Genomic DNA, 17,500 nt, shown 5'->3' with positions numbered 1-17,500 from the left:
AGGGAAAGTTTAATGTTCACTTGCATCTCCTTTGAACATCACTAAGTCTTACTGTATCACGACTAGCTCAAAATGACAACAACGACAACACAACAGTTGAAAAGTATCTAAATCTCACAAAATTCTTCTGGAACAAATATTCTAATCCCAAAAGACTTCAGTCAAAACGTTTATACAACAGAAAAAAAACATTGTGTTTAGTTCATAAAAAACTAACAAGATTTCTCAATAATGACGCTAAATGCTGGAAAGGGTACAAAATTTTAAATTACGAAAAATAGACAAAAATTGGAACAAAATTGAGAAGCTGATGAAAACTTTGAATTTTTTTTTAAATCTATTTGAAACTCAATAAAAACATTAGCTATGAACTTATATCAGTTATATAACTCATTCAAAAACCCATAGCTGGCCATTGAGACCTTTTATTACCCAAAAATTTATATTTGACAACAAAAACTAATAGCGGATACAGAGCACAATAAAAAAAATCTATAACAAATTCTGCAAGAAAACGGTGTCGCTGCCCTTAAAACCGTGATGAGCCATGAAAACAATAAGTGTATTTATTAAAAAATTTTGCAACATTTTTTTTCTATTAGATATTGCTTATTGTTTAGTATTGTGCGATTTAACAAAAATCAGCAACAATGGGCAATAATTTACAAAAGTCTCCAATTTTTTCATGAAAACTTGTAGTACCAACATAAAGAAGTCGATTTTTTTGAAACTCCGCTAAGTTGCAAAGATTGGCTTGCAACTTATATGAAAGGAGTTTCGACTTTTATTCACTGAAAAAATCTAAAATTTGATAGAAATAAGATCAAGTATTGACAACTCAAAAAGTCAATGAAAACTTCTTTAAAAAATATATTCAATGTCATAAGAGACATGAGAAAACAACCGAATACATTGTAAAGGTTTTTCATTACCTCTTGAAGGACTCAATTGGATCTTTGATTGGTTCAAATTAGTTGTCAGACTGTAAAAAAAATAAAATTTGAAGGCAAAACACAAGATCTCAGGTAAAGTTCACAAAAACTACTTCAAAGCCCCAAAGACCATTTAATCTGAAAACACACTCTATCTACATTTGGCCCAATTTTTACGTATATGGAAGTTGTCATTATTGGAGCCATGAATTGAAAGCTTTGTCGTTAATCAATATTAAAAAACAATAAAAGCAAATTATTTTTGAAAAAAATGCAGCACTAAAACAAAGTTAAAAATTTTCTGTTGATGTGTTTTCAGAATCCATGATGAACTGAACACGCGCCCTAAGTTTGGCGCTTATTCAGTTAACTACCAGAATGTTTCAAATGTTTGCAAATTAGAAAAATTGTTAAGTGAAAATTTTCAGAAATAAATAAGAGTGATGCATTTTGTATAATTATTGATTTAAATTTACAAAAAACGTCAAATTTTTAACTCCAGAGGACTATAGGGCACCGAATTTCGAACAGTTCTTTTTTCTAGTTTATGGAGATTGTATCAGCGGTTTCTAGGTCTCCAATTCTGGCAAACTTAAACAGAATGGACCAAAAAAGCAAATTTTGTTCAATTTTTGACGAAAACTGTCTCAATTTTGCAAAGGTTATCAAAGTTTTCAGCGACAAAAACCTCTAATCAAACAATTCATCTGCGCTCCTCTATCTCTAAGGGCAACAATAACACTTTTTATCGTTAAAAATTCGGACTTGTTTTAAATTATAATAGCCAAATTGAGTCAATTTGAGCCAATTTTTAGCACAAATTACTGAAAATGTGAATAAAAACTGACAAATATTCACAAAGTTCTAAACCTAGATAACTCCTTGTGAAAAACGAAATTCGAAAAAAAATCTTGCTGTTTCCATTTTCTAGGATTTAAGTACTTTTTTTAAATAATACCACTCACAAATCTCTACGATGAATGTATTGATCGGCCAAAATTGTCTCAACAACAAAAATCCCATTTGAGTATATAGTTCCTCCCTCCCCACTAAAATGGGGATTGGAACAAAAAACTTGGACAATTGATAATTTTTTTAACTTAGGTGCTTGCAATTAGCCAGCTGTTGAGTTCAATAGCCGATTGACAGATCTCATCGCCGTATGTGAGATTCGTTTCGAGAACATAGATAATACATTTCTTTAGAAAACAAAGAATGGCCAGATCTCTGACGAAACCTCAGAAACTGCCAAATGAACTTACACAAAACAATCCTTCACCAACGAGTCCTAAAAGACCAAACTGTCCCAGATGAATCATTTCTAAACAACCTGAAGATAATGACACACACAGCATTGAAAAGTAAAAGTTAATGCCACAAATACAAACTGAACTAATGGAATTCGACATATCAAAGTGATAAGAGGGTGAAAGTGAAACTGGTCGCAAAATACAACATGGGTTTTGTTTCAACTATCAAGCATAAAAAAGAGGGCCTCACGATGTTTGGCTTCGAAGCATTTAGTTTTTTGGATTTCATGTAAACGAGCAAAATAATCTGTATTGATTTTTTAAGGTATCAAAAATAAATCCAGCAACGCTTCAAAAATAGCCACAATCGAGCCATTGAAGGTTGAGGCGTTTTTAAAAAAATTTAGTGTTTACCACCAAATCCTGTCACTATTTCCTGGTAAAAGCTGGACCAGGAAGTTATCGCTGCAAAGATTGAAAAATCACTCTATACTACTTCAGCGAGCAAAAGTGGTTTGAGGAAACAAAAATACGTATTAGGGGAAATGCGAATAGGTTTTATAGTATTTTTGACTAATTGACTAGTTAACGGTGTCAGGACATTTGTAGTCGAATTATTGAATGAAAGTATCAAAGTTCATGGGGTGAATTGACATTGGGTATGAGGGCAGTTTTGTTAGAATGGCCTTGGATAAATTGCCATGTAACCCCCGTGAACAACTGCGGACAACCAAACAAATTGAGTAAATTTACCAGAGCAAAAAGTATTTTTTGAACTGAAGCAATTAACCTGAAGTTTATTTCTTCAACAACGGTATCCACTGGATCAATTCCTTCGTCTGAAATTGTCATCCGGATGAAACTTCCAATTCCACTTGCAATTTCTACGTCGTATTTGACCATTCCACATTCCACCCGTTTGTTAGTCGCTATTATTCGACCCACCAGGAGTGATGTCACCAGAAATGTTGGACTGCTTAGACGCCCGACATAACTGGAACTGCGAAGGGTTATGAAATATTCACCGCCAGACATAAGATAATGGCTGCTGTCACCCAGGGTTATATATCCAGTGCCGTCTTGTGTATAAATTTGACACCGGCAATGGCTATCTTCTGGTTCTACTGACACCTCCATGACCTGAAAATTCAGAAAATGTGCGTTTCGGTGACAGAAAAAAAACTTATACCAAAATACCCAATGAGCCGGCGTATCCAAATTTAAAAAGTGGGCTTCTAACAGCAACTGATTATATTTAACCAGATTGTTTAACAAAAAAATCTAAGTAATTAATTGGTCATTATGGCCTTGGGTACTTTGGAAATTTGGTATTTTGGCATTGGGTAAATTGTCATGTAACCAGGTTTTTCCATTGCAGAGTTTAAACATTCTGCATAAATTTTAATGACAAGACGGAGCAAACTAAAAAAATCGACTCGAATTAGATTCCAGGCGTGGCCAAAGCTCTCCCCGGAACATGCTTGATTTTTTGTCATAGGGTCACATTTGAACTTTTTGCAGCAACTTGAGAGGATCTGAAAAGTGTGGTTTTGGTCTAAAAAATCGACCAAAGCGTGAACTTTTACGCAACCATAATGTTTAAAATTGAAACTGTGGAGCATATATAAGGTAAGTAAGTGTTTAAACTAACATTTCTAACAGTTGTAACGGATCAAAAAATGAGCTGTTTATTCTTGCTGTCTCATTTTGTGTTGAACTATAAGCGTTAAACACAATTCATTGAAACTGCAGATAAAAAAAAACGGCAAGAAATTTTTTTCGCTTTTGCAAGATATTTGGGGAATAAATTGTAGAGTTCAAATTTGTTGCAAAATTTCATAGCTAAGACTTAGATATTTTGCATTCAATTCAATGACAAATCAAAAAGGTTGTAGTGGAAAAGCATGGCAACTGTTGCAATTCCCTAAAAACTTTTAGGAAAAAGAATGTAAAAATAAATGCAAGAAAAATGAATTTTTCCGTTGACTTCCTAAACAGAGCAGAATTATGCGAACGAATTCTCTTAACGGCTAAAAACTTAGGTATAATAAAACTATTCAATGAGTGGCGGTGTTTTAATGAAACAAAATTATTTAACAAAATTAATAAAATACGTTTATTTTGCTGTAATTGTATTTTTAACCATTGTTTTCCTCGCTGAAATCTGAATGTCTTTTGTATAACAAAAAAAATTTGATCGCATAATGTCTATATGTGCTCCATGATACGAAACAAGCAAATATATTTAAATCTAGTTTCGTCTATTTTTGAACTAGGTTCACTGTGTTGATAGCACGTTTTTTTATTGTCTATGCTTATATTAGCTTTATGAAGCATATAGTAATTTGAACATCAATACCTTTAATCTTGATTAGTAAATGACTTTAGTATTCTGAATCTTGTGAGGAAAATTAATTCCTCCGAACCCCACTTAGGTGGGGAGGGAGGAACTATATACTCAACTGGGGTTTTTTTGTTCAGTCAATTTTGGCCGATCGATATATTCATCGTACAGAATTATGAGTGGTATCATTAAAAGGCACGTACATCCTAGAATATGAAAATAATAAGATTTTTTTGATTTTCGTTTTTTACTGGGAGTTATCAAGTTTTAAAGTTTTGTTAACACTCAACTGTTAAAACTTTCCACTGTCCACTCAACTGTCCAATTTGTTAAAGTTTGCCAGACGTAGTGACCCAGAAACCTTAACTTAGACTCCCTAACCTCCAAAATAGTGCTAGCTGAACTTAGGCCCCCTATGAAAATCTTCTGAAAATAAATTTTTGCCGTTTTTTGGCATATTTAACTCGATAATTATAAAAAAATGCATCGTTGTTTTTTTAATATTTGAAGGATTTCACTCACAAATTGGTCTAATTTGCAAACATTTGGAATACTGGGGCGCTTTGTTGAGCGCTCGGCAAAATCGGGGATAGGTTCGATATTATCATGGACTCCTAGAATCAGAAACTTTCAATTTTTTTTTAGTGCTGCCTTCTTTCAAAAAATTTTGCTTTTGTTCTGTTAAAGTTAATTATTGACAAAAACTTTTATTCACAGCTCCATTAACGACAGCTCCCACTTAAGTAAACATGAGGTTGAATGAAGATAGAGTCTGTTTTTAGAGAACCATAGGGTTTCTATGGCTTTGATGAATGTATTTCTTGTAAGGAAATTTCAGTGATTTCGTGATTTCGTGATTTCTTATTTTATTTTAGTCAATCTTTGCGTATTCTCAGTAAGTACAGGTCAAACTTCCTTCCCCATAGAGCAAAATCTAATTTTGTGGCGGACTGTTTTAACGGAAGGTTCTCTTGCTTTTGGTACTACGAGTTTTTATAAAAATTTGATGATTCTTGCGCATAATTGCCCATTTTTGCTGTTGTTTTTGTTTCCTTAGTAAAATTTCACAATGGTTAACAATCTAACTCAAAAAATTTTTGCAAAATTTGGAATTGATTTTTTTGTTTTCATTAGATGAGGTTTTAAGGGCTGCGACACCATTCTCCTGCAGAATTGGGTAGAGTCTCTTATTTTTGCCCTGTGTTTGCTGTTAATCTTTGTTGTCGTATGCTAAATATTTGGTGGTGAAATGTCTCAGTGGCCAACTATAGATAATTCATTGAACTTAATTATTGATATCGGTAAATTGACAGCAATTACCAATAACAAAGACCATGTGAGGAAGAAAAACCGTTATCAAGAGCAAATTTTAATTCAATAGATATTGGATGTGACTTGTCTATAGAGATACTAAGCTACAAGTAGATAGAAATACGATTGGCAAAGCTAGGAACTACATTGTTTTTTTGAAAGACTAATGATTTCAAAATTCATGGCCAACATAAGTTTTCGACTAAACAAGTAGACATTTTATTCTGCAACTTCTTCGAAAACTAATTGGGCCTGTTATTAATGAAATTATTTGATAAGACTGAAAAGTAATACTAAAAACAAGCAAAACTAAATAACTTCACAAACAATTTTACGAAACCACAGTGTTGAAGCAATTACGTTTTTAAAGTATTAACCGAGGGAAAATTTAATGTTCACTTGCGTCTCCTTTGAACATCACTAAGTCTTACTGTATCACGACTAGCTCAAAATGGCAACAACGAAAACACAACAATTGAAAAATTTCCAGACCGCACAAAATTCTTCTGAAACAAATATTCTAATCCCTAAAGACTTCAGTCAAAACGTTTAATCAATAGAAAAAAAACATTGTTTAGTTCATAAAAAATTAACGATATCTCTCAATAATGACGCTAAATGCTGGAAAGGGTACAAACTTTAAATTACGAAAAATAGACAAAAATTGGAACAAAAATGAGAAGCTGATGAAAACTTTTTTAAAAAAATCTTTAGTTAGAAACTGTTTTTTTTTTTAAAAAAATCTAACTGAAACTCAGTAAAACCATTAGCTATGAACTTATATCAGTTATATAACTCATTCAAAAACCCATAGTTGGCATTTGAGACCTTTTATTACCCAAAAATTTGCATTTGACAACAAAAACTAATAGCGAATACAGAGCAAAATAAAAAAAATCTATAACAAATTCTGCAAGAAAACGGTGTCGCTGCCCTTAAAACCGTGATGAGCCATGAAAACAATAAGTGTAATTATTAAAAAATTTTGCAACATTTTTTTTCTATTAGATTGTTTAGTATTGTGCGATTTAACAAAAATCAGCAACAATGGGCAATAATTTACAAAAGTCTCCAATTTTTTCATGAAAACTTGTAGTACCAACATAAAGAAGTCGATTTTTTTGAAACTCCGCTAAGTTGCCAAGATAGGCTTGCAACTTATGTGAAAGGAATTTCGACTTTTATTCACTGAAAAAATCTAAAATTTGATAGAAATAAGGTCAAGTATTGACAACTCAAAAAGTCAATGAAAACTTCTTTAAAAAATATATTCAATGTCATAAGAGACATGAGAAAACAACCGAATACATTGTAAAGGTTTTTCTTTACCTCTTGAAGGACTCAATTGGATCTTTGATTGGTTCAAATTAGTTGTCAGACTGTAAAAAAATAAAATTTGAAGGCAAAACACAAGATTTCAGGTAAAGTTCACAAAATCTACTTCAAAGCCACAAAGACCATTTAATCTGAAAACACACTCTATCTACATTTGGCCCAATTTTTACGTATATGGAAGTTGTCATTATTGGAGCCATGAATTGAAAGCTTTGTCGTTAATCAATATTAAGAAACAATAAAAGCAAATTATTTTTGAAAAAAATGCAGCACTAAAATAAAAATTAAAAATTTTCTGTTGATGTGTTTTCAGAATTCATGATGAACTGAACACGCGCCCTAAGTTTGGCGCTAATTCAGTTAATTACCAGAATGTTTCAAATGTTTGCGAATTTAATAGGAGTGATGCATTTCGTATAATTATTGATTTAAATTTACAAAAAACGTCAAATTTTTAACTCCAGAGGACAATAGGGCACCGAATTTTGAACAGTTCTTTTTTCTAGTTTATGGAGAATGTGTCAGCGGTTTCTAGGTCTCCAATTCTGGCAAACCTAAACAGAATGGACCAAAAAAGCAAATTTTGTTCAAATTTTGACGAAAACTGTCTCAATTTTGAAAAGGTTATCAAAATTTTCAGCGAAAAAAAACCTCTAATCAAACAATTCATCAGCGCTCCTCTATCTCTAAGGACAACAATAACACTTTTTATCGTTAAAAATTCGGACTTGTTTTAAATTATAATAGCCAAATTGAGTCAATTTGAGCCAACTTTTAGCACAAATTACTGAAAATGTGAATAAAAACTGACAAATATTCACAAAGTTCTAAACCTAGATAACTCCTTGTGAAAAACGAAATTCGAAAAAAAATCTTGCTGTTTCCATTTTCTAGGATTTAAGTACTTTTTTTAAATAATACCACTCACAAATCTCTACGATGAATGTATTGATCGGCCAAAATTGTCTCAACAACAAAAATCCCATTTGAGTATATAGTTCCTCCCTCCCCACTAAAATGGGGATTGGAACAAAAAACTTGGACAATTGATAATTTTTTTAACTTAGGTGCTTGCAATTAGCCAGCTGTTGAGTTCAATAGCCGATTGACAGATCTCATCGCCGTATGTGAGATTCGTTTCGAGAACATAGACAATACATTTCTTTAGAAAACAAAGAATGGCCAGATCTCTGACGAAACCTCAGAAACTGCCAAATGAACTTAAACAAAACAATCCTTCACCAACGAGTCCTAAAAGACCAAACTGTCCCAGATGAAACATTTCTAAACAACTTGAAGATAATGACACACACAGCATTGAAAAGTAAAAGTTAATGCCACAAATACAAACTGAACTAATGGAATTCGAGATATCAAAGTGATAAGAGCGTGAAAGTATAACTGGTCGCAAAATACAACATGGGTTTTGTTTCAATTATCAAGCATAAAAAAGAGGGCCTCACGATGTTTGGCTTCGAAGCATTTAGTTTTTTGGATTTCATGTAAACGAGCAAAATAATCTGTATTGATTTTTTAAGGTATCAAAAATAAATCCAGCAACGCTTCAAAAATAGCCACAATCGAGCCATTGAATGTTGAGGATTTTAAAAAAAATTTAGTGTTCAACCCCAAATCCTGTCACTATTTCCTGGTAAAAGCTGGACCAGAAAGTTATCGCTGCAAAGATTGAAAAATTACTCTATACTATTTCAGCGAGCAAAAGTGGTTTGAGCAAACAAAAATACGTATTAGGGGAAATGCGAATAGGTTTTATAGTATTTTTGACTAATTGACTAGTTAACGGTGTCAGGACAAATCACAGAATGCCATTATACCCAACCCTTCAATTTCAGGACCACTTTTAGCCGAATAAATAAAAAAAAATGGCCCGTGGGAATTGATATGAAACTATCACAACTAAATATGGGAACAAGTTATCGGCTTAAAAATGTTTGAACATAATTTGTAGTCGGATTATTGAATGAAAGTATCAAAGTTCATGGGGTGAATTGACATTGGGTATGAGGGCAGTTTTGTTAGAATGGCCTTGGATAAATTGCCATGTAACCCCCGTGAACAACTGCGGACAACCACACAAATTGAGTAAATTTACCAGAGCAAAAAGTATTTTTTGAACTGAAGCAATTAACCTGAAGTTTATTTCTTCAACAACGGTATCCACTGGATCAATTCCTTCGTCTGAAATTGTCATCCGGATGAAGCTTCCAATTCCACTTGCAATTTCTACGTCGTATTTGGCCATTCCACCTTCCACCCGATTGTTAGTCGCTATTATTCGACCCACCAGGAGTGATGTCACCAGAAATGTTGGACTGCTTAGACGCCCGACATAACTGGAACTGCGAAGGGTTATGAAATATTCACCGCCAGACATGAGATAATGGCTGCTGTCACCCAGGGTTATATATCCAGTGCCGTCTTGTGTATAAATTTGACACGGGCACTGGCTATCTTCTGGTTCTACTGACACCTCCATGACCTGAAAATTCAGAAAATGTGCGTTTCGGTGACAGAAAAAAAAACTTATACCAAAATACCCAATGAGCCGGCGTATCCAAATTTAAAAAGTTGGCTTCTAACAGCAACTGATTATATGGATTAACCGGATTGTTAAACAAAAAAATCAAAGTAATTAATTGGTCATTATGGTCTTGGGTACTTTGAAAAATTGGGTATTTTGGCATTGGGTAAATTTTCATGTAACCGGGTTTTTCAATTGCCGAGTTTAAAAAATCTGCATAAATTTTAATGACAAGACGGATCAAACTAAAAAAATCGACTCGAATTAGATTCCAGGCGTGGCCAAAGCTCTCTCCGGAAAATGCTTGATTTTTTTGTCATAGGGTCACATTTGAACTTTTTGGCAGCAACTTGAGAGGATCTGAAAAGTGTGGTTTCGGTCTAGAAAGTCGACAAAAGCGTGAACTCTTACACAACCACAATGTTTAAAATTGAAACTGTTAAATGAACAACATCGTGGAGTATGTATAAGGTAAGGAAGCGTTTAAACTAACATTTCTAACAGTTGTAACGGATCAAAAAATGAGCTGTTTATTTTTGCTGTCTCATTTTGTGTTGAACTATAAGCGTTATACATCATTCATTGAAACTGCAGATAAAAAAACGGTAAAATTTTTTTTCGCTTTTGCAAGATTTTTGGGGAATAAATTGTAGAGTTCAAATTTGTTGCAAAATTTCATAGCTAAGACTTAGATATTTTGCATGCAATTCAATGACAATTCAAAAAGGTTGTAGTGGAAAAACATGGCAACTGTTGCAACTCCCTAAAAACTTTTAGGAAAAAGATTGTAAAAATAAATGCAAGAAAAAAAAGAAATTTTCCGTTGATTTCCTAAATAGAGCAGAATTATGCGAACGAATCCTCTTAACGGCTATAAACTTAGGTCTAATAAAACTACTCAATGAGTGGCGATGTTTTAATGAATTAAAATTATTTAGCAAATTAAGAAAATTAGTTTATTTTGCTGTAATGGTATTTTTAACATTTTCTCATATTCAAAATATTTTTCTTAACCGATTTTGCTGAATGTCATGTGAAAGCTGAATGTCTTTTGAATGACAAAAAGTTTTTTGTCGCATAATGTCTGTATGTGCTCCAGGGTATATCACTAGGTAGCACATTCAAGGACAAAACAAGCAAAAATATATAAGTCTAGTTTTGTCTATTTTTGAACAAGTTTCACTGTGCTGATAAATATGGCTGCTGTGTTTTACGCTAAAATTAACTTGATTTCAAGCACGTTTTTCTGATTGTCTATGCTTGGTGTCAGGACAATTTTTCCAATACCATTATACCCAATACCAAAATATCCAATGCCATTACACCCAATGCCAATATACCCAATACCATTATACCCAATACCATTATACCCAATACCATTATACCCAATTTACTTTGATATTTGCGTTTAATAATCCGACAACAAATTAGCAGTCACTATTATCCGTATGTTTTAGCATACTTAACGGCCATAGCCATGCCTCAGCGGCCCCTGGGACTTGATATGAAGCTATCTCAACTGAACATGGAATTAAATTATCCGCTTGTTAAATTAGACGTGTAAGAGCTATTTTCTGCTAATTAGTACTCGGATTATGGAACGAAGATATCAATGTAAATTGGGAACAATGGCTTTGGGTATTTTGGCATTGGGTATTTTGGCATTGGGTATAATGGCATTGGGTAAATGTCATGTAACTCTATGCTTATATTAGCTTTAAGAAGCATATAGTATTTTGAACATGAGAAGTATATAATATTTTGAACATGAATAGCTTTAATCTTAATTAGTGAAAAACTTTATAATTCCGAATTTGTGAGAAAATTTAATTAGTTTTACAATAATCATAAAGCATTTTGATTGTTTATCTGTTTTCTAAATACAATTCTAAGAACATTGAAGACAAGGATATTGCACCAAATAGCTCACGATCATCATAGTACAGAAAAAAGTGCGTTCAGAAGGCAAAATCTAGTTTTTTTATGAGCAGTCTTTTTGTTGAAAGCTTAATTTTTTGTGAACGCACAAGCTGTTTTTCTTTGCAATGCCAACATTGACAAATTTTAAAACTAAAACGATATCTGAACAGCAGATTGTCTATTCTAAATTTAGTTCACAGTTTTTGAAGTAGTTCAAGAATCGTTCAGTATTAAGATAAATTTGTTAAAATGCTAGAATAGCAACCATTGGCATTGGTTTTGCTCGTTTTTTGGTATATATACTTGTACTGTACTGTCTACTGCCAATTGGGCAGCTAATATGCAATCAGCCAGAACTGTTCTTTTTCAAATTTCTGACTCAACTAGACAAGAAATGTTTTTTTTTCATTTTTTGCTCCAATAGTTTTTTTGCATATAATTGCAATTCATCTCTATAGTAATGTATAGTAACAATTCGAAAAAAAAGTTAGTAGCAATTCTGAGGGGAAAAAAGCGTTTTTAAACAGCTCTATTACAGCTTCTTCAAGTTTTCTGGAAGCCCAGCTAGTTGAAAATCCATAAAACAGTCGGTTTTCATTTTGACAATAAATCAAAGAGGAAACTTGAACCACTGATGCAACAATCTAATCGGGTTCCAGACGCAGATGTTTTTTTTCAGAAAGAAACATAAAAATGTGTATGTTTTTTGAGGTGAAATTGTGTCAAATTAAACGATAGCCAATTTTATCTATGACTTGTAGCATTAAAAATTGCATTTAAATAAGCAAGAAAGTTGCTCTAGGCGTCCTTCGGCAATTAAAGCTCAACCTGAGTACGGTTTCACAGAACTGTGTTTCAACATAAATTTTAGTAAATAGTACATAAATAAGTCTTAACGTAACATGTTTGCTCAAAGAATGCACACAAAAAGATGTTCATGTTTTCATTATTTTTAATAAATTTCAAGGATTTCTCTTTTAAAAAGTTATAATTTAATGACGCGTTAAAGTGTTCACATTGTGTTTTTAAACGTCATCAGACCTAACCATCAAGGTAGTTTTTGAGAACAGGAAAATTTAAGTTACTCTGTGAATTAAATTATTAAATTGAGGAAAATTCAGCCGGCTCGTTGAAAAGCTCCAAATAGAGCCTCAATCAAAGTTTTGTTATTTTGTTTTTGGACGCCACGTTGGACATTATTTTTTAGCTACCAATTTTTGACCATCTCTGAGGCAATGTTTTAAATTTTTAAACGTATGAGAACCATGATATAAGATAAAAATTTTGAATACTATTATGTTAACACAAGAGCTCAACATGTTAAATTTATCTGGGCCTAGAAACGCGAAAACTTGGGTCTAAACAGTTTAGAGTGTTAAAGTATAACTATCTCGAGGCAAGTTTACTTTAATCATCTTAATTTTGACCACACGATACTAAATTTGACAAACAGTTAGATAAAAAACCTATTATTCAGGGGGAAAAACGCATCAAGTTGTCCATATTGTCTGATAAAAATATTAATATGGACTAGGGGTTGGGAAGCAGTTCCCAGTTTTGAATTGTTACTTACTGAAAAGTTTCCAAATGTTTGGTACTGTAGCCTTATGTCGTGGTAACTAGACCACATTCCTAAGACTGCAATGTCGGCTGGGTAAAGATGCGCTTCGAATGTCTTCACTCGCGTATTGTAATTTTGTCCTTGACCTTTGAGCGTCAAGGTCATATCATAGCTCTCTGATGGTCGCAAATAATTCAAAACTAGACGGTTGAATAGTCTGAAATATAAGAAAAAATTACAATTTTATTGGCTAATTTAATTTTAATTTAAACCGTTTCTTAAGCTCAATTAAAAAGAATCTCTGTATTAGCTTTCCATGTTTGCAATTCAGGTTTCAACTTGACTAACCAGCTTATGCAGACAGACTTTCCCCCTATCACTATCAAGGATTCAGAGTCGCAATACTCCTCAATCAAACTTGCAAGATTACTGCAAGATTTATAATTCTTGGATCTTTTTCGTATGTGTCCCGCCCCACGTACGTTGTGTCCCTCCACACGTAGGTTGTGACCCCCCCCCCCCCCCCCCCCCAACGTACAAACGGAAAAGATCAGAATTCTTGATGACATGGACGTGAACTGACTTGAAAGGGAATGTGGAAGTATTTGTATGTCCAACGTATCTTCCAACGTAATCCACAATAATCTCGGACCCAACCCCTTCATCTATCTGGAACTCAATCGTAACCTAAAACGAAACAGCCACAATATCAACTATAGCGTTCTACTTAATCGAACTTATTTTGAATGCATTTTTATGTATTTGATTAGTGGGCAACGCTCCAAGCTTACATGTTTATTTTGGGCTGTTTCAAAATATACCCCCGTTTGGTGAGCTGGAGCTGATACCTTATGCCCTGTAACCTTTTTGTTCCTGTAACCTTTTTGAAGGAACTATATACTCAAATGCGTTTTATTGTTCAGACAATTTTGGCCGATCGATATAATCATCGCGGAGTGTTGTGAGTGGTATCATTAGAAAGCCCGTCCAGCGTAGAATATGGAATTAAAAAGATTATTTCAATTTTCGTTTTTTATAGGGAGTTATCGAGGTTTAAAGTTTTTGTGAATATTAGAAGTAATTCAGCTGTTTTTATTCACATTTTTGACCAAATTTTCTTGAATTTTGACCGAATTTGCGTTAATATTGCTAAAGTATGTAAAAATTGTTAAATGTAGTGTTATCGATTTTATCTCTAAGGATAGAGATTGTTCGATCAGAGTTTTTTGGGCTAGAATTTATGCTAAATTTTTCAAAATTCAGACTTTTTTCGTCGAAAAAATGGCATTTAGCGCACTTGCTTTAAATTTGCTGGAAGTAGACACCTTTAAACTGCGGCAATATTCTTTGAAGCTAAAAAAGCTAGTTTTGACTACCTCTGGCTTTAAGAGTCTTCTGGAATTATATTTGCCAATTTTCTGCAAATTTCAAGTCGATAATTATAAAAAACGGTTTATTTATTTTTGACAAACTGAAACATTTTGTACAGAATTGATCTATTTTGCAACCATTTCAACATTTTACTGTTTTGTTAGACGATCAACAATATCTGTGCTGATCTTGATCTCACCATGGATCCCTATGATAAAAAATATTTTATATTTTAATAGGGCGCGATCTTTTTTTTCAAAAAGTTTCCGCTATGTAAATGTATTTATTGTAATTTAGGGACAATAATTTCAAATCAGGGCTCAATTAATAACAGATACTGATTATAATAAACAAGAACCAACGAAATTATTTTATGGTTTCAGAATTAAGCTCATTGTTTTTATGGCTCTGGCCAATTGTTTTCAAAAAAGAAATTTATGGACTTCTTGCGGTTTGTTTTCATTTCTTATGATTTTTGTAGTTCAATGACTTAAGGTCCACAATCAAATATCCAGTTAGTTTTAGAAGGTATAAAGAAAACTAGACTTTCTTCCAGTTGTTATCAAATGTCTGTTATGACTTTGAATATATATTTTTTGAGAAAATGTCAGTGAATTTTTGAACTTTGCCACTGTTTTTTCTTATTTCTCTCAACTTCGAGTGCAGTCTCAGTAAAAAGATGCGGAAACCAATTTTCTGTGACTTTTAATATAATGTCGGTAGCGACGTTATCTTCAACTAATGGCTTCTTAATTTTTGTACTACGCATTTTCAGTTTTTCTTTCATTTAATATCATAATTGCATTTTTTTGAGTTTATTTTGATTCCTTGTCGAATTATCAGAATATTGACAAGGTAGAATAAAAGTAAGCATTGTAGGGAAATGCAAAAAGTTGGACAAAGTCGTATCTTGATATGTTAATTTTTTTTGTTGAATAGTTTTTTTTTGGGCCGAGACACAGTTATCTCGCGAAACTTTGTTGGTTTTTCTATTTTGCCTGAGTTTGTCTTTCTTTTCGTTGTTGTATGCCATTTACCTGATAACAATAGATTTTAATTTTAATTGTTTCCCCAAGACGCATAACTCAAGCTAGTTAGAGATATCAGTTTAAAGCAGTTTGTTTTAATGACTTTCAAATTAAATTGAAAATTTTTTTTCATCTGTCTCTTTTTTGATTTTATTTTCGTCACCCTGTAACTCAATCTCATTCTTTAGGAGTCTCAATTCTTTTGCTTATACAAACGTTTGTTCGCGCTTGATCGTACGTTGTGACTGATTGCTTCGATCATTTAATTTCATAACAAAATTCGAGATTTCTATACTCTTCATTTTTGGGTTTCTTTTTGTTGTCAGCTCTAAATAGTCTTTTTTTTAGAAAAAACTTGTTGATATTAGAACTAAAGAAAATGATAATTTACAATACTTGCAGTAACATATTGTAATTATAGTACATTGAACAGAGTCATGCCATAAAATTATTTGAAGTTTTGTCATTTTTTTGTGAATTTGTTGTTTTGTGGGCTCGTGACTTAGTCTCATTATTAATTGGCTTTGTGTGGTGTTGAAAAATAATCCATCGCATTTTGAAGTAATCCTATGTCTCCTGTGACTTTTGAAATTATTTGTTTTCCAGAAAAAGTTTTTGAGCTTCGGGTTTTTTATATAGTTTTTCGGTCGATTTATGGCTCAGTTTCTGTAGACACAGGTCACAACCCGTTCGCTTCCGGTGAGCTATAATTTATAACGATTTTAGCCTGAATCAATTTTTCCGAGCTTTCTTACCGCTGTTACTACGAGACAGATTTCATAAAATGTTAGATTTTTATATATTTGTACGTATCAAAGGATTTTTGGTTTATTTTTAGTTTATAACAACATTCCTCGATCCCATTGTCTTTTTGAAATTTTGCGCAATCGATCATTGGATAATGACACGTCTCAAATGCTTCCTATATAGATATGAATGATTATTTCAGTGATTTCAGTTGATATCTAATGACATCAATAGCTGTGAAATTAGATTTTTTTTCAAAAATGGAAAAATAGTTTTGAACTTCGCACCTCTTTGCTTTTTTTGTCGACCTGTTAAGCAGTCACATTGGGGACAGGTCTCATATCTTTTCTAATGAAGTATAGGTTAAATTGTTTTGGTTTTTATCTGATGCGATTTTGATTTTGTTATGATTTTTTATTGTAGATTTGATTATTATACTGTATTATAGATTTTTTTGTAGTTTTGGTCATAAATAATGTTGTTTGTTTGATTTTTATTTTTGTCTTTTCTAGTAGACTTATTATCATCAATTTTCATCGGCCCTGTAGCGTGGCATTATTGTATTTCATTGGTTGATTATTGAACGATGTGTATGTTTTTAAAAGTTTTCAATCTCTGCATCATTTGGTAGCCAATTAAGTCAAGAATGTGGATGAGCGGGGTCGGAACAATATGTGCGTACGCACATTATCGAGCCTCCTTGTTGTACTATATTGTGTATTATGGGCCTACTGTTTTTATAAGAAGTTTTGGTTATGGGGAAAAATTTAGCGCCAGTAAGCAACTGCAGTAAAATCTGGCGGATTCAAAAGTCGCTGAGGTTTACATTTTTTTTCAACCTCCCGAAATGAGGAAAGGACTTTCATGTTATCCTGGCTTTTTCGTTCTGTCCTTTTTAACGTCAAATTCTAACACCCCCACCCCTCCAATAAAGATATTCATTGGAGAAAAAAAAGTGAACAGTATCAAATGAGAGCCAATACAAAAAACAAAAATTTAGCAAAAATGTTTATGTTTTTTAATTTCCTTTTCTACAAAAGACATGATCTTTAAAAAGGGGAGTTTTCCGTTTCCATATTTTTTTCATACTTTTGGCAGATCTGAAATTGCATTATTTAGCAAACCCCGGGTAAATAATGTCAGGTTCTGTGTGTTCAAA

The 17,500-nt window shown here is 32.8% G+C and overlaps 1 protein-coding gene across 1 annotated transcript in view; it reads right to left on the bottom strand.

Annotated features, from left to right (window-relative positions):
- LOC142350529 (uncharacterized) overlaps positions 1-17,500 on the bottom strand; it is a 105,333-nt gene that overhangs the window by 13,269 nt on the left and 74,564 nt on the right. Inside the window, exons 15-18 of the mRNA XM_075402379.1 lie at positions 13,779-13,882; positions 13,208-13,412; positions 9,346-9,672; positions 2,973-3,322 (exon numbers count right to left, since the gene is read on the bottom strand). Coding sequence (XP_075258494.1) covers positions 2,973-3,322; positions 9,346-9,672; positions 13,208-13,412; positions 13,779-13,882 — 986 coding nt within the window. The remainder of the gene's footprint in view (positions 1-2,972; positions 3,323-9,345; positions 9,673-13,207; positions 13,413-13,778; positions 13,883-17,500) is intronic.

This window comes from Convolutriloba macropyga, chromosome 12, assembly GCF_964194025.1.
Source record: "Convolutriloba macropyga chromosome 12, txConMacr16.3, whole genome shotgun sequence".
Taxonomy (NCBI): Eukaryota; Metazoa; Xenacoelomorpha; order Acoela; family Convolutidae; genus Convolutriloba; species Convolutriloba macropyga.
Note: the sequence above shows the minus strand (reverse complement) of the source record. Positions and strands in the feature narration are given on the sequence as shown.